Below are 22,201 nucleotides of genomic sequence, written 5' to 3'. Positions count from 1 at the left end.
TTCTACAAATATACTGTAGTGTGCAATAGTACAAATTTATCATGATGTTCTGCAAATATACTGTAGTGTGCAATAGTACAACTTTATCATGATGTTCTGCAAATATACTGTAGTGTGCAATAGTACAACTTTATCATGATGTTCTGCAAATATACTGTAGTGTGCAATAGTACAACTTTATCATGATGTTCTGCAAATATACTGTAGTGTGCAATAGTACAACTTTACCATGATGTTCTGCAAATATACTGTAGTGTGCAATAGTACAAATGTATCATGATGTTCTGCAAATATACTGTAGTGTGCAATAGTACAACTTTATCATGATGTTCTGCAAATATACTGTAGTGTGCAATAGTACAACTTTATCATGATGTTCTGCAAATATACTGTAGTGTGCAATAGTACAACTTTATCATGATGTTCTGCAAATATACTGTAGTGTGCAATAGTACAACTTTATCATGATGTTCTGCAAATATACTGTAGTGTGCAATAGTACAACTTTATCATGATGTTCTGCAAATATACTGTAGTGTGCAATAGTACAAATGTATCATGATGTTCTGCAAATATACTGTAGTGTGCAATAGTACAACTTTATCATGATGTTCTGCAAATATACTGTAGTGTGCAATAGTACAACTTTATCATGATGTTCTGCAAATATACTGTAGTGTGCAATAGTACAACTTTATCATGATGTTCTGCAAATATACTGTAGTGTGCAATAGTACAACTTTACCATGATGTTCTGCAAATATACTGTAGTGTGCAATAGTACAACTTTATCATGATGTTCTGCAAATATACTGTAGTGTGCAATAGTACAACTTTATCCGACAGTGTCCTCTACGGAGTGAGTGAGTTTAGTTTTATGCTGCTTGTAGCAATAGTCCAACAATATCACGGCTGACGAGTCTTGACGAGGCAAGCCAGTGTTTCCAATCCCCCGTAAAGATGCGGGTTAGAAGGGTATTCAGCAACTGATGCTTGTGGTCAGAGGTGACTTACAGGTCAGACCGACTGACTTGGTCGACACATATACCCCAATTGCACAAATTGATGCTCATGATTTCAATCACCAGATTGTCTGGTCTAGACTCAATTATTTACAAGTTTCCATCAGAAAGCTGGAATATTGCTGAGTGTGGTAATCAACAATAAACAAACAAAACAAGGTGGCTGAAATTTCTGGTACAAAGTGATCAAGTGATCAATCCTTCCTTTCTGTAACTGTGCACAAAGTAACAGAAGGTTATAGGTTAATGTCACATTCAACTGGGAACTCATTTCATTATTTCGAGAACTGCATGGTGTTACCGAGTCTAGACACAGAGCAGTGACGCTGCCAACATGGCCGTGGAGGGTATAGAGACACAGGCAGTCCTCTTGGCGGAACACCTGCAACCAGAGTGAATGAGTAATAATTTTTAACAATGATCTACAAAATAGACTTGGCATCATGGGGAATTAAATACACAATCCATAGATTGATTGTTGGAGTGCCAGATTCCTACCTTCAGTGTGTGGTCCTGGCTTGCAGTGACTACACGACATCCCTCCGACTTGAGGACATTGATAGGCTGCTGGTGAGCTCGGTAACTCTGTACACAGGTACAATGGAGTATGTTGTCCCATAATTTTATCTCCCCTGTAAAACCACTGCCACTGCTGAGGGCCCTGGTATGACCTGAAACAGAACAACCAGCAACTGTTCAGCAACTATTCTGTAACGATCATGTTGTCCATTTAGACAGTTTCTCCGAGACATCATTAACAATCTTTTTCATTAAGGTGACATAATCCCCCAGTAGAAATTATCAAATCAAACTGAAAAAGTAATGAAAGTGAAGATGAAGTTATATGTCAACAAAAACATGACAAGTCAACCTCTCCTGATATCTTGCTCTGTGGTTGTTCACTCACTTTGACATTGACATAAATGTCATAGTGTACGAAATATGTAAAATAGTAATAAACAAATTGCTTACTGAAAAACATTCAAGTTTCATCTGGAAAGTCTATGAAGAAAATCTAGTGAACTGTTCTTGAGAGATCTCGCAGACAATCCTAACATGCAATTTAACATGCTGAAATCTTCAAAGTGTTGCCATGACCTTGAAAATGATGTGAAGGTCACCAAAATCGACTGGACCCTGTGCCTTCCCTAAATCAAGCTCAGTGTCAAATATGAAGAAAGTCAAGGGAACGGTTCTTGAGATATCGAGTTGACAAGAGTAAAACGTTAACGTCCCCAACGTCACCAAAGCTGACTGGGACCTTTCTTAAATTGTGGTGAACCTAGGTACCAAACATGAAAAGAATCTAGATATCCTTGAGGTATTTAAGATATTGTTAGATTAATTAACAAGAAACTGGACATCACCTCTTGTCTGTTTGGTTGGAGATGCAGGTAGAGCTGCTGATGTTACAGGGTTCAGAAAAGTTTCAATTTCTAGGAAGTCGAGGGTGCCGTCGATACGTGCTGCAACAATTCTGTGAATAGAGGGAAAAGTTCCATCAATCCAAACAGATTTTCACAATAGCTGTTTTGTCTGCTATAAACTTTCTACTTTCAGCACAAACATCATGGAAAAATAGACAACAACATAGTTGCTAGTTGTTGGGGCGCTAATCTTGGCTGCATTCCCAGGGAGGTACTCAGATTAACATTTGAGAAATAGAAACCAATAGTAACCTTTTTCCGGAGATACATAGGGCCATGACAGCACTCTTCCCTCCATCATACTGGCCCTTCAGTACCACACGCTCAGCCTCCCAGATCTGAAACAGCAGTTACCATAGTTACCAACACATCTGAATCACATGTCAATCATGTGACACTCAATTTCAGGACATAAAATTTCTTAAATGTGCCTCCCAAAACACTTCTTGAACCTTGAATGCACCTTGATTGTCATAATTCTTAAACATGTTTTCTCATTTATATTGTTGACTTTCACTGCCTCTCTCCCAGTAAAGTCAAATCACAAAGGTAAAATGAGTGAGTTAATGAAACATAACTCGTCAAATTAGTGAGAAATCTATTTATGTGTGTTCAGCAATAATCACTAAAATCACATGCTTGAGATACCTCAATTTTTCCGTTGCCGCAGCCTGCCACAATGTATCCATCTTGACAGGCGAGGCACCACACAGCTGTGGACGCATCATACAAGAGCGGGTAGTCTTCCTGCTGGTCTGTGGCGCCGGGGTTGTCGCCTACAGAAAGTGTCGCATCAACAATTTTCGTTAAAAAAATGTAATTTTCTTTATTAAAATTGATATTTTATACTTATCCTGACTCATGCTTATTATGCTTATCTCCTCCCTGTATGTGAAGATAGTGAACACCTGAAATCCCTTGAAGTTCCCTTCTAATTGAAGTGGATGTACAATACACTCACCCACTGGAAGCCTCCCTTTCCTGAAATATGGTCACATGACCATCCATATCATCTCTACAAGCGAAATGCACAGTCGACTACAGTGTTCCAATATCTTTGCTTAGGGGGACGAGATAAGCATAATAAGCATTAGTCAGGGTAAGGAAAAATAATGCCTTTATGAGAAAGCATATGTGTATGCCTGATGGGATAGTCTGGGCAAGCACAGACAGACAGACAGACAGACAGACAGGGATGGAGGGAGGGAGGGAGCATGCGCGTGAGTGATCATGTTCGCAAAATCTGGTTCAATGTGCCTTTAAACTGATCTCTCTCAAAACATTAACCATCTTGACAGGTCTGCTGACCAGAGCATACCATATGATCAGCCCACAGGCTGTACTACATCATATCCTTACCTGCACTCCAGCTCCTGTTCCGGGCGGAGTCATCAGGAAGCTGCAGATGCTGTGTCTCCTGTGCACTCTGCACTCGTCTCCCCTTCATCTCTTTAGTTCCTCCTTCGGCCTCAAGCTGGCGATGTTCTTCATACAAACCCTCAAATATTCCCTGGAAGTTGAATGGGCCTGCTGATGGAGCTCCAGGACTGGTCTCTATGGATGAGAACTGGGTGTTGATGGTGCTGGAGAGGTCAGGCTTCACATCACTGATGGAACTGGAACATTTACGCGGCCGTTCACATAATTTACGTGTGAACGGACTCTCGCAGGAATCGTCAAAATCTGAGAATGAGCTGTCGCCATGATACTCAGCGTAAAGGTCGGCATCGCTGTCCTCGATGTTGCGGCCGACACATGGCTTCCTGCTCTGTGGTGGGGTGAAACTGAAAAGAAAGATGGCCACACACAATTAATATTCAGTCATAAATGTACAGAAAGATGTCGGCAGAGTGAAGACTGAGTGAACATACCACTATGTCAATACTAAAAGCACTGTCAGTTCTTCATTGGGGTGCTGGTCCCCAATACCAATAACTGTTTAGCTGCAAGTAAATGTACTTTTGACAAAGTGACACTAAGCAGATGATCTGGATATAGGTGCTATACAAATGTTCCATTATTTCGGATTTAAAGAGCTATCCTGCATTTAGACACTATGAGACTATTAACGGTGTTACCTTCTCCGTCTGACTGCCGAAAGACACTCTCCGGTGTTGGAGTCCCACACCCTCAGCTGCCCTCCCCAGCAACAACTGACCACCAGTGGGCCATCCACCACAACACACTCGATTTTCTGATGGACAATGTAAAAGACCTTAGTAGCATTCACAGAAACTGCAAAACAGATTGAGAAGCTAACATGTTCCAGTAAAGCTGACATATAGGATGAGAGGCTCGGGCTTGGTGACTTGGTTTACTGCACATCATTGTAGCCTGATAGCCTTCAATACTGCTCACTGGACAACCTCCTATCAACATGATCAACTATTAGTAGCTCTGACTCCACTCAACTAAAATGGTGTCAGGTTGTAGACTGTGGAGTTATTCATAAAGAAGACAAAAAGGCTATGTGACTCGTAGGGTATATGCTTGCTCCTGTTACCATGGTTACACACAACAAGAGTCATCAGAAGATGACATATCTCCCCGCCTCCGACATATTTGAAAGGACAAATCATCTGACAGTTACTTGATGTTTTCATAGATTAAGTTTGAATCGTTTCCATGCAAGTCATGAACAATAGTCATAAGAAGATGACATATTCCCCTGGCCCCCACGTTTGAAAAGACAAATAATCTGAGAGTTACTCATTGTTTTTTTAGACTAAGTTTGAATTGTTTCCATGGAATTCATGGAAATTATAAATGCCATATATCTGTAACCAGCAAAGTCACAATTTCAAGATCTGTCTCATATATCTGCCAAGATCTGTTGAAAGATATGAAATGGTTTTCGTGTTGTGCTCCGGAAACGAAGTCAGCAAAATGTTCATGGAACCGAGAAAATAATACATCACAAAAACCTGTAAATAGCAAAAGGCACCACTTTGGGTCTGCCACACATATCTACCAAGTAACACTGACAGATATCAAGAAGTTTTTGAGTTCTGCTCCGGAAACGAAACACACCTCTCACTTTTGAGAGTAAGTCAAAAACGTTTCCATGGAAACCAAGAAAATGATAAATCCCCAAAACCTGTAAATAGCATAAGGCACCACTTCAGGTTCTGACTGATATATCTACCAAGTTTTACAGAAAAATATAGAACAGTTTTTGAGTTCTGCTCTGGAAACGAAATACACCTCACTTTTGGGACTATGTCTGAAACGTTTCCATGGAAACTGAGAAAATAATAAATCCAAAAAAACTGTACATAGCAAAAGGCACCACCTTAGGTTCTGATTGATATACCTTCCAAGTTTTGTAGAAAAATATGGAACAGTTTTTGAGTTCTGCTCCAAAAACAAATCATACCTTTCCGAAGCCCACCCCAGCATTAGACTTACACCAAAATGTTCCATGGAAAAACAAATAAATATAAAAATGTCAAACCTCTGTAAATAGCAAAAGGCACAACTATAGGTTGAGATTATTATATCTATCAAGTTTGGTCTAAAAATATTGAACGGTTTCTGCTCCAGAAACAAAATGATTACGGACAGACGGATGGACAGATGAGGCATCGACTATATCCCCCTGCATTACATGCCGGGGAGATATTAAAGGATATATATGTTGCAGCAAAGAAAGCATGAGCCCTAACAATTTCAGATTCTTATTCATAACTGCACTCTGCTGCTGGACTCAACAATTTTCCAACTATATGGCCGTCATCTGTAAATGATAGAGTCTAGACCACTATCAATAAATAGCATGAGCATCAATCTACGCAATTGGAATACTATGACAAATCAGCTAGCACCTGATCTCAACAGTCCCATCTATTGAGAAGTATGGGTCACTGAAGACCAATTCTAACCCAGAGTACTTGGATGAGCACATCAATATTCATGAATGGTAGCAGGGGAAGGAAAAACAGCTATTCTGATGTGTACATACTGTAAACTGGAAATATTCTGGGCCTAGAAAATATTGCGTCAGTGTATCCATAGCCTGTTCTGCGCCATATTATTTTTGCGAGAGTAGTAGGCCTTGCAAAGAAAAAGATAGTTAACTAAAACAACACTGCTTCTTACATCATAATGTAACATCATTGTTTCGATATAACAATTAAAGAAATTCAATCAACTGTAGAATAAAATCAATTACAGATATGTTATTCGTATGAAACTTAAAAAAATGGAGGTATTTTCCCCTGTTGTATCCCATTACAAAGCTGAAAGCTACTCATATCGGGATATAGACGACCATAAATATCATTTGAGAAATCTTTTTATAATAAGTAGATCCATCTGGTTGACTGTTATTGAAAGAGTTAATAATATTAATGAGCCGAGGATTTTTGCGTGAGGAAGAGAAACAAAAATTTGCAAAATATTAACTAATATTTACTATATTAACTATATATTTCTGGTTTACAGTTAAGCTACATAAAGTATGTAATTTAGACTTCCACAGTCAGAAATAATCCAGTAATATCATGGTGGCCTCAAACTAATGAGATATGAAATCCAACTTGTCATTATAAATCTTTTATGGCTATATCCTGCATTTTCATTCAGAACTGCAGCTGAAATCAGTGAAGTGTACAAGCATGAACCCCATAATATTCTATTCTGAAATGTGACAGGAGATTCTACCTGAGTAACAAACAGAACTTAATAAAAACGCATAATGGAAATCTGTTGTTTTAGGTGTAGATTACATGTAACTCACAGCTATTTTTGTTAATATCTACTTGCCAATGTTCACTTAAGAGGGGCAGTGGGCTAGCCTAGTAAGACGCAGGTTCAATCAACTTAAGAGTACAATGTGTGAAGCCCACTGCTGGAATACTATTGCTAAAAGCGGTGTAAAACAACGTTCATTCACTCACTCACCAACTAACTTGAGTACCAGTGGTCCATCTTAAAATGACGGAGATTATTTTCAATTGTAAGGCCCACAAAAGATACCAAATACTGTGACACATACCTGCCTGTGCCCCTTCAGAACAAGTGGCACTGAATCCTTTATCTGTTTATAGTAGCCTTTCTTCCTCCTTTTCACCTTGGTCCAAGACCGGCGCCACTTAGAGTAGTTCCTGGAGCACATGCACTTATATAGCATGATCATGAAATACGAGATGACGATGACACTGAGGAAGCCCAGGCATAGGGTGATGATGAACTCCTTCTTAGACTTTGGGTAGAAGGTCTTCAGGTGTTCCGGGTCATACATGTAATATGGAATTCGATTGGCAATATCGGAAGCATTGGTGTCTTTGATTGGATGAGTGTGGCCCTCACCATCAGGACCTGGATGAGCGTAGTAGTCAAACTCTGCCGCGTGTCGTAAGTCTACTGCTGTCTGTGGGTCGATGATTGCAGAGAGACGGATTGGTGGTAGCACAGTTATATATCTGAAAAGCAAACATAGAAACTGGGTACATACTTACATGTCATCTTACATTCAGTTAAAGGTTAATTAAAGATTTCATAATTATTCTGGAATTCTGTTTATGAGGTGTTGTTTTGACAAATTTCAAGCTTTCTAAAACTAGAGGTGTCAGACCTAAACCTTCGTGTAGATACATGTGAGTAAGTTGGTTGGTTGGTTGTTTAAGGCCACACTCAGCGATATTCCAGCTATATGATGATGGTCTCTAAATAATTGTGTCTGGACCTCATAATCCAGTGATCAACTGCATGAGCATCAATCTAAGCATTTGGGATATGATAACATGTGTCAACCAAGAAAGTGAGCCTGTCTACCCGATCCTCTTAGTTGCTTCTGCAGTCATCCATGCTTGTCGTAAGAGGCGACTAAGGGGATCGGGTGGTCAGAAAAGCTGACTATGTTAACACGTCATCGTATCCCAGTTGTGTTGTTGATCCCATGATTGCCTGATCCAGGTTTTATTATTCACAGCCTGTTTCCTTTTGCTGGAATACTGCTGATTGCAGCATTAAACAACAAACCAATCCAACCAATCATTCCTCCCATCATCTGTAGTATCCATCATTACCATCTGTCAGTAGATCCCTCTATCCACACACGCGCACATCCCTCTATCCACACGCGTGTGCCTACCTTCCAGCCAAGCTTATAAACCAACCCAACCAATCATTCCTCCCATCATTTGCAGTATCCATCATTACCATCTGTCAGTAGATCCCTCTATCCACACACGCACACATCCCTCTATCCACACACGTGCGCCTACCTTCCAGCCAAGCTGATGTTGTAGTATCTGAACAGTGTAGGCCAGTGTTGTGGGGACAAAGTGAGGTAGGACTCCTGGTTCTTGTGTTCCGACATCCCCTGCGTCTCCTCCTCATCCCCCACCCTCCCTGTGTACCCCTCCTCATCCCCTCTACCCTGGTACACCCCATCCACCCCCTTCATCTGGGCCTTGTCTGCATACAGCTCCTGTTTCAGCAGATGGTGGGCGCCAGATGGGCTCCTGGTGGCGAGGATCACCCCCTCTGGGCTGGTCAGCTGGTCAACCAGGCCTGTCTTGTACACAATCAGGCCGATCCAGATCACTGTACACAGCTGGAAGCAAATATCATACATTAGCATAATATTCTCAATGTAATCATGATGTAATTAGCTCTTTGTTTCTTGCTTAAGTTGGTTTAACTGTTTAATGTCGCCCTCTGCAATATTCAAACCATATGGCGGCGGTCTGTAAATAATCCAGTCAGGACCAACAATCCAGTGATTGACATCATGAGCACTGATCTACATAACTGGGACACAATGACGTGCCAACCAAGTCAGTGAGCCTGACCAAACATTAGTTGCCTCTTACAACAAGCATGGATGGCTGATGACCAATTCTAGCCCAGATCATCATGAGCACTCTCACTTAAGCCCACACTCCACATTCAAGCTAAAGGGCTAGCACATAGCCAGTGATTGTTGTGATGAAGCACTAATGCTGTCAGGGTACAAGATCCAATCTGGTCACAAATCACAAACCACAAACATTCAATAATTAAGCTTGTATAATATGACAGTACTGGTAATTTGTGACAGTGAATAGCACAGCCTCCAACCTTAAACAGTTAGTGTTTTAGTTTTAAACTGCTTTTAGCAATATTGCTGCAATATCATGGCAAGGGACACCAGAAATGGGTTTCACACATTGTAATCATGTGGGGAATCAAACCCCTGACTTTGGCATAACGAGTGAACCACTCTACCACCATCCATAAATGTCATCACAGCATTATGTATGACCAGCAACTGTTTGACGATTAATGTTCTAATTATCAAATACCAATACCAACCATAATCAGCCTCTGAAACATGCGTGTTCTCGCCCAGAACGAAATGAATTTCCATCGGCGAGGATTATCAAAAGTTTCAGGGAAGAACATCTCGAGTTCAGGCATGTGAGGTGACGGGGGTGGTGAGTGGCGTTCTGCAGCATCCTTGACATCCAACCCCGGGGCAGACTTGGACCGATGCATCTTTGAGGTAGGTGGGGATCCAGGAGGGGTTATTCTGGACATGACTGGACACCGTAGTAGGGGCTCAATGTTGATGTTGGTGTCGTCCTCTGATGTCCTCTGGAGGACGCTCTGCTTGTGGAGGTCAGCCAGCTACAACAACCGCAGCATGGTGAAGTGGATGTGCTTAACAGACGTCAGTAGCGTTCAAGTCATATCATGGCAGCCAGGATCTAACCAGGCCAGATGAACCAGTGATTGATACTATGAGCAACATTTCTTGTTACCAGGGTTTTGATGACATGTAGTGAAACAGGCTACAAAATTTGAAACAGGTTACTGAGCTCCATTCAAGTTACTCCTTAAAAGGCACAGGTTACGAGGATAATGCCATGACCTGTCAATATTGTAATAACCTAATAATAATGCAATGACCTCTCATCATTTTTTATTACTTCACAATAATGTACTGACCTGATGACAATGTCATGATCTGATAATAATGCAATCACCTGGGAATACTGTAATGACCAAATAATAATGTAATGACCTGCCAATATTGCAATGACCCGATAAAATGACATAACAAAAATGTAATGACAAGACAATGTGATGGTCTGATGACCTGGCAACAATGTCATGACCTGAAAGAAATGTGATAATGTGACACACAGTCTTCATCTCACCTCCATTCTCCGGATATCCACGGAGAGAGTGGTAGCAAAGAAGACCATCTGTAGGAAGAAGTCGGAGAGCAGGCCAACCAGCGCAAACATGCAGAACTCCTGCAACATGAGAAGTAAACAATACAAGTCGCAAAGTTCAGGCTTTGAGAGCAACATATGCTATATTTACTCTCACCAGTCCTTTCCAGACCTCCAAAACAGTTCATCCGGTCTGTGGAAATTTGATAAAACAAGATCAGATAAATCTCCGCTATACCCTGGATGCATGTATGGCATCAATGGCCTGATGAATTTATTACCTCCCTTGGCTGGCTTTTTCTCAGTTCAGGTGTCTACACTGGCAAGTTCAGCGTACCAGTCAAAACTTTGGCTTCTTAAATTATCTAATGGATTAAACTTGGCAACACAAATCATGCAGAGGTACTCTAAAAGAGGTAGAAGGAGTTCTTGTATATATTTCTTAAAAGGTTTGGACCTGTCTCTATGATTTCCCCCAAATCTGAGTCAGACTGTGAACAAACCTTCGCAGCTGTGACCACTATCTTTGCTGACACTGTCAAGCTCGGTTGAGACGGTGGCATAGCTGACTACTGAGAGAATGCAGAGCCAGCAAAGGAAGCTAATAAAATTATTGGGCTGAGCCATGGATGAATCCGGGGAATAGTGGAGATTTATCAAATATCCTGTAGATGTTGAGGATGTGGAAATACAAGATATCGGCAAGTCATCAGTTCAGGTTTGTGGGTCGGTGGCTAGTTCCATTACATCAATGTTGTAATGTGTTGACTAGTTCTGTCCAATTTCAGCAATAACTGAGCAATATCACGGCAGGGTACACTCGAAAAGGGCTTCATACATTTCTCCCATGTAGGGAATTGATCCCAGATCTATTGAATGCTGAGTGAACACTTTAACCACAAAGTTACCCTACTGACGCCATCTTCTCATGACCATGGGATACTGGGATTGCAAGACGTACCACATTGTAACACTCCCCTCACAAGCCTGGCATCAAGCATGTTATGTTACCTGCATATACACAATCATGTATGTACCTGGATAGCGGGGACAAAGGTGAAGAACCCAACCAGGATAATGAAGAGCTCTGTGAGCAGATTCTTGGTGATGAACCAGCCCTCCTTGCTCAACCCTGCAACAAGCATTTAATACAAACAGTGAGGGCATCACTTCGTATTATCACATAAGTCTACACCCAGTCCCTACTTGATTAATTACAGATAGCTGACAGACTGCTGTGCTGAGGTCACCAATCAGTTAAGTTAACGATAATTGCTGACCTTGGATAGGTGACCATGTTTGGCAGCTGGATAGCCAAACACATGTGGTCTAACCTTATGCAAGTGAGTTTGCTCATGAATTGTCTGTGTTCACCAAGCAGTGAATGGGTACCCAGTGGGATAAGTCATATCACTGTTAACCTGTTAGTGTCTCACGACAGCTTGGGCTATCTGGGGAAATCATGTATTAGCGTGGAAACAGGCATTCTATACAGCCATTATAATGTTGAGGGTGGGATATAGCACTGGCATGGTTTGAAGCACAATCAAGAAGCACTCTGGTTACCTTTAGCAACTCTGATCTTAACATCCAGATGGACGGGTGTTGACACAACAGACTTGGTGATGATGAGGACGTTCTCCACGCCGATCAGCACAACCAGGTAAGGGAAAATCTCTCTGAAGGGGACACAACATAACATGAACATTTTCAGACAGGTGGTCAACATTTTGCTTGAAATGATGACAGACATTTGTTTACACCTGTTTCTATCCTTGTTGGTAGTCAGCAGTATTCAAGCTACATATGAGTAGCATTTCGACTGATTATAGCACAGTGAGATGCCATGAACTGAGTGACTTTGCAGCACAAACTTGTCTAGTTTAGATCCAGTTTAGTCCACTCTAAGGTGCTGGGGACTTAATCTCAGATCCGTGAAGGTCAAGGTAGAATACTGGCCTTCAGTAATCCATGCTTGTCCTAAGAGGCAACTAATGGGATCGGGTGGTCAGGCTCGCTGACTTGGTTGACACATGTCATGTCAAATTGAGCAGATCGATGCTCATGCTATTTATCACTGGATGGTCTGGTCCAGACCTGACTATTTACAGACCATAGCCATATAGCTAGAATATTGCTGAGTGCCATGGTAACCTAAACTCACCTGCTCACTTAATCTCCAAACATGCTTTTCTTTTCCAAGTAGAACATGCATACCATAAACACGATAAAGCCAGATATAAGACCTACCCGCCATTCAGAGTTGGAGCCAGACCAAAGACAGAGCATACACTGACAGACACAAGTAGTGATGCGACAACCGTGAACAAAGCGCTGATGGCCAGGCCGATCTTGGATTTCACCATCTCAATCTTCCCTGGAAAAATAATTTTCAGAATACAATTGATATTTTATACTCATCCTGACTCATGTTTATTTGCTTATCTCCTCCCTCTATGTGAAGATAATGGAACACTTGCAGTCGATTAAGTTCCCTTCCTTTAAAGCGGACATACAGTCACACTCAACCACAGGAAGCCTCCCTGTTTCCCGCTACATCTGTCACATGACCAGCCCTGTTTGTCACTCTCTCCTCCATCACCCGACGAGCCCATTGGAGTCAACTTGAGTCCCTATATAGCATTTAATATCCTTTTATATTTCGGTCCTTTACACAAAATTTAGCGGTACACGGCTTTGGTTTGTATCAATTATCATTACGACATGAAATTGAGGATAAATTTATGTACTTTTTATGTTGGCTCTGGTTGGTTGCGCATGCATGGCAGATGGGTGATTCCATATGGTCAGGGATCGTATAATGAACATAACAGATCTATCTTTCCTACACTGAAATAAGCATGAGTCAGGATAAGGAAAACTGTACACATTATGTATAACTGACATGTCTTTATGTGACATGTGGATATTTGTGTAATAATACTAATAACACTAGGGTTTGTTCATGACAACCCTTTTTCCATGTTTGATATGAAAAACAAGTTGCCTTGACACATTAGAATGTGTATGTGTATCCTCTTGACGGAATAACAGCATGAAAAGTGAGGTGCAAGTCTGACAGCTAGAGTTACCCGCTCTTGGCTGTAGGGGGTTCTGTGGTGCAGTGTGAAGGTGGTCTTGCAAGAAAAAACATGTTTTTTGCTTTGTAGATGTTTTTGTCAAAATATAGTCAAACTGTAGTTAAAAATGGACATTTAATCACTTATATGTACCCCATGGAAGACTTCTTCTGAAAAAGAATACTATGTGTATTCGTGTTGTTTAATGCTGGTCTGGTAACACTGAATCAGCATCTAAAGATCATCCACTGATGACATACTTACGGACAGAGAAGTAGAGGTACATGAGGATGACGAAGTAGGTGACGAGGAGAGGGGTGTACTCCACGAAGTAGTTGATGTCTCTGTAGTGAAGGTAGACCACCTGGTCGCTGTCGCTGATGTTACTGTGGAGGGATGTGTCTGGGTAGTGATGCTCTAGCTCCCTCTTCAAGGAATCCACAAAACTAAGGGCAGATAAGTACCGCTACATGGTAGTAGGATTCACTTACGAATGTGCATTGAGAGACATGTACTCACATACCATATATGTCAAATTACTTTTCAGTGAGTGAGTGAGTGAGTGAGTGAGTGAGTGAGTGAGTTTAGTTGTATGCTGCACTCTGATATATATAGATATATCAGAAATATTCCAGATATGTCACAGTGGTCCGTAAATAATTGATTCTGCAGCATAAGCTTTGATCTTGGGAACTGGGAACAGATGACGTGTCAACCAGGTCAGCGAGTCTGACCCCCAATTCCATTAGTCGCCCCTTCTGACAAGTATTGGTTACAGAAGGCCATTTCTAACCCAGGCCTTCATGGGTACAAATTGCTCTTCAATCTTAGGATGGGGGATAATGGGGATTCATGATCATCATTCTTCTCTTTTCATATTTTGGGTCCCTTTGTTACGTAGACTTGATATTTAGTAACTCATTACCAATATTCTAATCACACACCCAGTACTTACATTGAGAAGAACATGTACTTTGCATGCATAGTTGCTAAAGGAAGAGACATCATTAGTGCAGTCACTTCACAATCGTATGGCTCACCTTGCACTGTAATTCTTCATGACAATGGATATAGCGAAGGTTATCACTCTTTGGCGATTGCGAATAAAGTAGCGTGACACCCCCGTCTCCTTCCATGGCACTCCGAACAACACATCTGGAACAACAATCTCTACATAATACTGGTCATGAGTCAGCTGTTATAAGCAACTGCTGACGTCAGACTAACTATATCGGGTATGTTACTCCAATTTGATACCTTTGTCAAATCTTAACAAATTATCTAGGCCTGGGACAAATCCTAATTTACAACCCACAGGTTCCTTTTCCAAAGCAGTCGTTACAAAGGCTAATCTTGAATCTCATTTGGATCGTTCTTTCACAGCCCTAGAAAAAAGTATTTTGACACATATATAGTAAAAAATTCGGATCATGCAAACACTGCAGTTAGCCGAAGCTGTATCTGTATTTAAACTCAGAAAGAATGGGCGCATTGTCAGGCTGGTGCCATGAGCCATTTTGCACATCAGAATAAAAAATGGCCCATTCTGAAGTTTACCATTAATACAAGGGCAGTGGCCCATTTCAAATTCAGAAAATGGCTAATAATCATGAAAATGGCCCACTGTCAAAGTTCTCTATCCCAGTCCCTGATTACTGACTCGCAGTAAACCTTGGAATTGCACCGCTATTGTTCTTATGCCAGATATCATGTGACTAACTACTTTTTGGGTAATCCTGATGTATACCTGTAATAAAATATCAAACACCTTCCTTTAACATTCTCAATATATCTTGGACAGATTAGCAAATCAAATCAAGTCGAGTGTAAATGTCAGTTTCTAGTGTTTAGTGTCTCTGGCAGTTACCTTTCAGCGTAGGAGACGATTCCAAAGTTTGTCCGAATTTTTGATACACTGTTTTAATTATTTCAGCATCCTTATGATACCTGGAAACAACAAAGTTATCATGGTTGAAGTACTAGTACATACACGTCAGGACCCCATTTCTCAAAGAGATGTTATACTCACCTTACACACTTCTCTTTTTATTTTGTAAACTAATAAAAAGATAACTAAATATTTCAGGATTAAATAAGCACTTAATTCCAGCATGAATAGAACACCTATCATGCTTATACCATGTTCCATCTAGAAATTATGTGCATATGTCATGATTAAACCTGCGCTTATCTGCTTCTTCAAGGAATTAAGTCATACTTTCTTCAGGATTTAACTAGCACCTATCTCAAACATTTACCATGTTTATATACATATTCAAGGAATTAAATATAAGCTGGACAATTCATGGATGTATCTGATCTATACACTAAATAAACCAGAATTCATTCAAGGATGCACTGCCATTTAACTGTTACCTGTGCTTGTCTTTCATCCACAAATTTGCTGGGGAGACAACTAGACAGTCATAATGTGGCAGCACATGGCCAAACTTTATCCACTTGACAGACTCGGACACACGCAGACACACATTGGATAAAGACAACTCCACACCACTGAAGACAAAACGGGAAGCAAACGCTGAACCTTCAAGATTTTCAAAGTCATAAAAAATATCCCCCTGTTCAGTCTAGCACCTACCTGCTATCAGGAAGTGTTTTGGTGATGATGACAATATTTATGGGGAAGCATGTACAGTGTGAATGACAACCACCCCACGAATCCTTCTTTAAAAAAGAAATAAAATAAAAAGCTTAGAGTCACCATAACAAGACATATCCCTCCAGTCCCCACATATTTGAAAGAACAAATGATCTGACTGGTACTTGAAATCTTGAAACCCAGCTTAATGTTTTTTAGACTAATTCCAAATTGTTTTACAGAGAAAAATAAGAATGCCCCAAATCTGCAAAAAGGACCACTTTTGGATCTGCTTCACAAATTGACTTTATCCCCCTGCATTACGTGCCAGGGGGATCATAAAGGAAAAGGCATCTGTTGTATTACATTCATAATGAATATGCACTATTAAAAATAAACATGATCTCAGTCTGAGAACAAGCAGAAAAAGATCTGACTTTCATATGAAAGTTACCCCTATATTCTTGGAAATAATTTGGTGGCACATTTCTGCTGATGGCTGTGTTTGTTGTTTCATGTGGCACTCAGCAGTATTTCAGCTATATGGCGGCAGTCTCTTAACAATCAAGTCTGGACCAGACTATCCAGTGACCAACTGCATGAACCACGATCTAGACAAATGGGATACCATGACATGTGTCAACCAAGTCAGTGAGCCTAACCACCAGATCAAATTAGTCACCTCGTAAGACAAACATAAGTTGCTGAACACCAACTCTAAACTTCATGTTCACAGCTTCTGCTGACAGCAGTGCCCAAAACTCAGCCTATGACAATCATATATAATGCATGTACTGTACCCATTGACAGCTTTAGCATGCTCTATATGCTCCAGGACTTCAAACACTTTTGCTAAGGTTGGACGGAATGCATCTGTTGGTATATGATTTTGAGGTTGCCATGGCGACACTGTTGTCTTCACAATCACTTGCTGGATGACTCCCACAGGGTCCCCAACAATCTGTGTGGGAAATAAACATAATTCATCATCTGTGTGTGGCTAGACAAGTAATTTTTTGCAATAGATGTGACATTTCATTGTATACGCTAACACCATTATCAAGCAAATGATACACAACATTATGCACAAGGAGAAATATATATATATATATGGTATGTGTGCTTATAAAATAGATGAAGTTGATGTACAGTGTGCTAACATTACTGACGCTTGTTGGGATTAGAAAAAATGAGTGAGTGTATTCTGTTTGAGTGAACAGCCACTTTTTGTGGCAAGCATGGGTTGCTGAAGACCTGTTCTACCCTGGATCTTCACAGCTCTACAGATAATGACTGACAAAGGACAGGGAAAGGGTATTCTTGATAGGCCTTGATTCCCTCCTTCCATCCCTACTGCTGAACATCATCTGATCAAGGCAAATGAAGAATAACCCTTCCCGACTCTATCCTTTGTCCACCTGGCATCAGTCATTCTATGTAATCCGAACAAACATGAGTAATGTCAATGTACCGTACCAACCACTTCAACTGTTTGTACTCAAATACCCTTCATGTATTCACTGACTTAGTGAGTGCATAAATGTCCCATAATGAATCATTAAATGTCATTTTTGTTGAAGCATGACAAAAAGATATTTCAAAATAACATTTTCCCAATAGAAATAACAGTGCCAAGGAAAAACCCAACAATGACTGACCAATGTGTGCTGGCCATCAAACTGAGAAATATATTTTAGCAATTAGCTGTGCCAAACTGGTACCTGAATAGTTTTACATATTTCACATACAACTGCCACTGAAATACTGAGTGAGTATAGTCTTATGACACTTTTAGAAACATTCCAGCAATATCATGGTAGAGGACACCAGAAATGGGCTTCAGATATTGTACCCATGTGAGGAATCCAACCTGAATCGCAGGTTTTCATCAAGATGAGAGACCACTTTAACCACAAGCTCCTTAGAAAGGACAAACAGTAAAATATTCATAAATAGCTTTCAGAGTGAGTGAGTTTAGTTTTACGCCACACTATATGGCAGTGGTCTGTAAATAATTGAGTCTCAACCAGACAATCCAGTGATTAACATCAATCTGTGCAACTGGGAACTGATGACAAGTCAGCAAGCCTGACCTTCTGATCCCGTTAGTAGCCTCTTATGAAAAGCATGGCTTACTGAAGATCAATTCTAATACTGAAGATCAGTTATAACCCGCATCTTCAAGTGTATAAATGGCATTCAGAACAGTTATATTCATATGCATGTGCTGCACACAATACTTTTCCATTTGTATGAAGAACTGAATAACCATGGCAACAACTTATACAAACCTGTAGAGGTTATGAATTCTTTGAAGAAAGTCCTCCTTGGGGTACATATAAGCATTTTTATGTCCATTAAAAATCCCTACGACAGTTGTAACTATTTTTGATAATAAAATATTTACAAAACAAAAAACTTGTTTTTTGTCTTGTGAGACCACCCTTACAGGGCCTCCCAGGCCCCCCACAGCCAAGAGCAGGTAACTCTGGCCGTCTACCTCGCACCTCACTTTTCATGCTGAATGTATCAGACAGAATGAGGGGAGGAGGGTGGCCGTACCCCAAGGAGGACTTTCTTCAAAGAATTCATAACCTCTACAGGTTTGTATAATTCTTTTTCAGAAGAAGTCCTCCTTGGGGTACATATAAGCATTAAACAGACTCCCAAAGATAACCAATAGGGAGTGGTATTCTGTCTGACAGCACAGTCCATTTGATCGAAGTGCGAATCTACAACCACACGGAAGTAGAAAAGTCACCGACCTGGTCACCTGATCGCTGATGTCAATCAAGGTGGGGGCGTGACAAAGATGAGGACCCGCTTGTCAAAGCTTACATGCCCATTGGCTAGAATTTGGGAAATCCCAAATGACACAAACCCCGCCCACCCAAATCAAAGTTTGGAGACCTGGACGTATGGGACACTCACCAAACTGAACCCTGTCCATATCGCACTAGCAAGCTAAGCGGGGAAATGGAAAGTAAAGTAAGGCACCCAGCCAAAGGGGGGCGGGACTAACATCGCCGATTAAATGGGAATGGATAGTCACCCACCACCGTGTGCAAACAGATGTAGTCACCTGACAAAGCTTAATCAGCTTGAGCGGAGCTATTCTGTTTACTGCAGAGAACTGACTGACTGAACCGAGCACGCTCTCATGAGTGTGTGTTCAGTTGGTAATGAACAACTTTAAGAGGTTTCAGAACGTCTAATACATAAGCCTTACGGTATGTATTATCAGACGATGCAGGCAGCATAAACACAGGTAGATCGAAAGGCACAGTAACACGAAGCTAATAATCAATCTTCGGGTGGTATGAATCCGGTAAGCGTATGCTAACCGATCCTTATGGAACATAGTTCTGGGTCTGAAAATATGACGTGTGAGTCGCTAACACGTCCACCAGACGCAACCGCCACTAAATAAGCCATTTTTCAACTTAACAGTTGTAACGAACGACAGGTTGGCCAAGTTATGAACAAGAGGAGTGGGCACCCATCCCAACACTCTAGACAAATTTCACGACCGGACGCAGTCTGTCCACGCCTGCAAGAAACACTGTACCTGGGGGTATTGTCCCAACAAGGCACCCTCAACGGGTAGGTGGAAGGCTGAAATAGCCGTGGAGTAGCATCGAATCGTAGAAGCGGCTAAGCCAGATTCTAAACGAGACTGTAAGAACTCCAATACTTCAACTATAGTCGAAGAAAAAAGGGATTGAAAATCCCTGTTTCCACACCAGCGCGCATAACAGGCCTATCTATCCTCATACTGTACATACATGGAATCCCTCCATGAAGCCAGAATTGTGTCTGCAACTGATGCAGGAATTCCGCTCTTTTGGAGACGATTCCGGACAGTGGCCATGCCACCCACTGAATCCTGGGATTGGGGTGAGGCTGGCCCTCCTGGGATAGTAGGTTCGGTCGCCTTGGTAATAGTACAGGCGGTTGCGCTAGCGACCTGAGTACTACCGGAAACCAGCGTTGAGACGGCCACAGAGGTGCGAGAAGCATTAGTAGCCGCTCTGGTTGGGTGGCAAGCTGAGACAGAACTTTGGAAATCAGGGGAATTGGTGGAAACGCCCACAAGACCCTGTCCGTCCAGTCCAGCTGGAAGGCGTCGGTGGCAATCGCTCTTGGATCCGGAATCCGAGAAAAAAAAAACGGAATCTGGTTCGTCACTCCAGAGGCAAACAGATCCACCTGGAACGACCCGAACAACTGGGAGATAATCCCGAATATCTCCCGATCGAGCAACCACTCGTGGGGAGCTAGAACACGTCGTGAGAGCGCATCTGCACGCACGTTGTCGACCCCTGGGAGATAGACAGGCATAACCCGTATGCTGAACTGATCACACCATAGCAGAAACTGCCACGCCTCCTGAAGGAGCGACGGAGACACAGTGCCGCCTTGCTTCAGAATGTAGGACATCGCCGTCTGGTTGTCCATCTCTAGACGAACCACTCGGCTACGAACCACTCGGCTTCGAACCTGATCCACGAAGCGTTCGAACACCAACCTCACAGCTCTCAACTCCAGCACATTGATGTGCAAGGTCGCCTCGTGTTTGGACCATAGTCCCGACACTGTGAGGTCGCCTAGGACATCTCCCCACCCTGTGAGGGAGGCATCCGTCTCAACTGTGAGCGACGGTACCGGAGTCATCAGAGGTAAACCTTTGGATAGATTCCCGGTATCTGTCCACCACCGCAAGTGAGGTATCAACCACTGGGGAATAGCCAGATTCTTCTCGTAGCTCTCCGAGTGGGACCACTGTTGTGCTAACGCCTGCTGAATGGGATGCATTCTCAGACGTGCACGCCAAACTACGTCTACCGTCGCCGCCATGTTGCCTAGCAACTGAAGCCACGTTCGTGCCGAGGCCATGGGGGACTGTAGGAACTGTAACACTATGCTCTGTACCTTGATAACGCGCTCTTGGGACAGAGAAACCACCCCTCGGGTTGTCTCGAACCTCGCCCCCAAGAAAACCAGATCCTGCGTTGGCACCAGTTCTGATTTTTAGATTGATAACCCAACCTAGCCTGGTGAGAATATCCATCACTGACTGTGGATTCTCGACTTAGGTGTTGGGAGAGCGCTCTGAGGATCCAGTTGTCCAGGTACGGGAAACAAAAGTTGCCCTGCGCCCTGTCGACCTGAGCTGGTACTAGCATGAGTTTGGTGAACACCCTTGGCGCTGTGGAGATGCCGAAGGGGAGCACGTGAAACTGGTAGCAAACCCCATCGAAGGAAAACCGAAGGTATTTCCTGAACTCGGGATGCATCGGTACATGGAGGTAGGCGTCTTTGAGGTCGATTGACGTAAGCCAATCCCCTGCCTCCACAGACGAGATCACTGACCTCAGTGTCTCCATCTTGAAAGACGGCACCTCTATCAGATTGTTCAAACCCTTGAGATTTAGAATGGGTCTGAACCCTCCATCCTTTTTGGTCACAAGGAAATAAGTGGAGTTGAACCCCGTATTCTCCTGTCCCAATGGAACCATCTCTATGGCTGCCTTGTCCAGTAAAAACTGAATTTCGGCATGGAGGATTGCCACCTTTTCCGGCGATTTCGGCACCGGAGTGCAGCGAATCCCGGTAGAAGGAGGAGGCTCTCGTTTCCACTGTGGCATGTGGCCATCCCTGAGTGTGGACAGGACCCAGGGATTGGACATGACTCTCTCCCATTCCCGGAGGAATAACGGGAGGCGACCACCCACATGAATTTCGGGTAGAAGGCAAAGTGTCCCGACCGACGGCAGAGAGATTGCCGCTTGCAACGGGACAACTGAGGGCTCCGGAGGTACCTGAGTCGCAGGATAGCTTGAGCTGAGGACCGAAGGCTGCGCGCGATATGTGGAGGGTTGTTCAAGCAAGGGCTTAGAGTCCTTGA

The 22,201-nt window shown here is 42.3% G+C and overlaps 1 protein-coding gene across 2 annotated transcripts in view; it reads right to left on the bottom strand.

The window, feature by feature from the left end:
* LOC137256180 (sterol regulatory element-binding protein cleavage-activating protein-like) overlaps positions 1-22,201 on the bottom strand; it is a 37,539-nt gene that overhangs the window by 10,185 nt on the left and 5,153 nt on the right. Inside the window, exons 3-21 of one of the 2 annotated variants that reach the window (XM_067793889.1) lie at positions 17,094-17,254; positions 16,071-16,208; positions 15,562-15,641; positions 14,735-14,849; positions 13,959-14,140; positions 12,865-12,991; positions 12,181-12,293; positions 11,652-11,746; positions 10,597-10,695; positions 9,749-10,063; positions 8,677-9,008; positions 7,446-7,872; positions 4,528-4,643; positions 3,809-4,233; positions 3,098-3,225; positions 2,702-2,787; positions 2,390-2,499; positions 1,521-1,693; positions 1,324-1,404 (exon numbers count right to left, since the gene is read on the bottom strand). In XM_067793889.1, coding sequence (XP_067649990.1) covers positions 1,324-1,404; positions 1,521-1,693; positions 2,390-2,499; positions 2,702-2,787; positions 3,098-3,225; positions 3,809-4,233; positions 4,528-4,643; positions 7,446-7,872; positions 8,677-9,008; positions 9,749-10,063; positions 10,597-10,695; positions 11,652-11,746; positions 12,181-12,293; positions 12,865-12,991; positions 13,959-14,140; positions 14,735-14,849; positions 15,562-15,641; positions 16,071-16,208; positions 17,094-17,254 — 3,303 coding nt within the window. The remainder of the gene's footprint in view (positions 1-1,323; positions 1,405-1,520; positions 1,694-2,389; positions 2,500-2,701; positions 2,788-3,097; positions 3,226-3,808; positions 4,234-4,527; positions 4,644-7,445; positions 7,873-8,676; positions 9,009-9,748; positions 10,064-10,596; positions 10,696-11,651; positions 11,747-12,180; positions 12,294-12,864; positions 12,992-13,958; positions 14,141-14,734; positions 14,850-15,561; positions 15,642-16,070; positions 16,209-17,093; positions 17,255-22,201) is intronic. The other variant, XM_067793890.1, reaches the window with a different exon arrangement.

Source organism: Haliotis asinina, chromosome 11, assembly GCF_037392515.1.
Source record: "Haliotis asinina isolate JCU_RB_2024 chromosome 11, JCU_Hal_asi_v2, whole genome shotgun sequence".
NCBI classification, from domain to species: domain Eukaryota; kingdom Metazoa; phylum Mollusca; class Gastropoda; order Lepetellida; family Haliotidae; genus Haliotis; species Haliotis asinina.
This window is presented reverse-complemented; position numbering and strand designations above follow the sequence as displayed.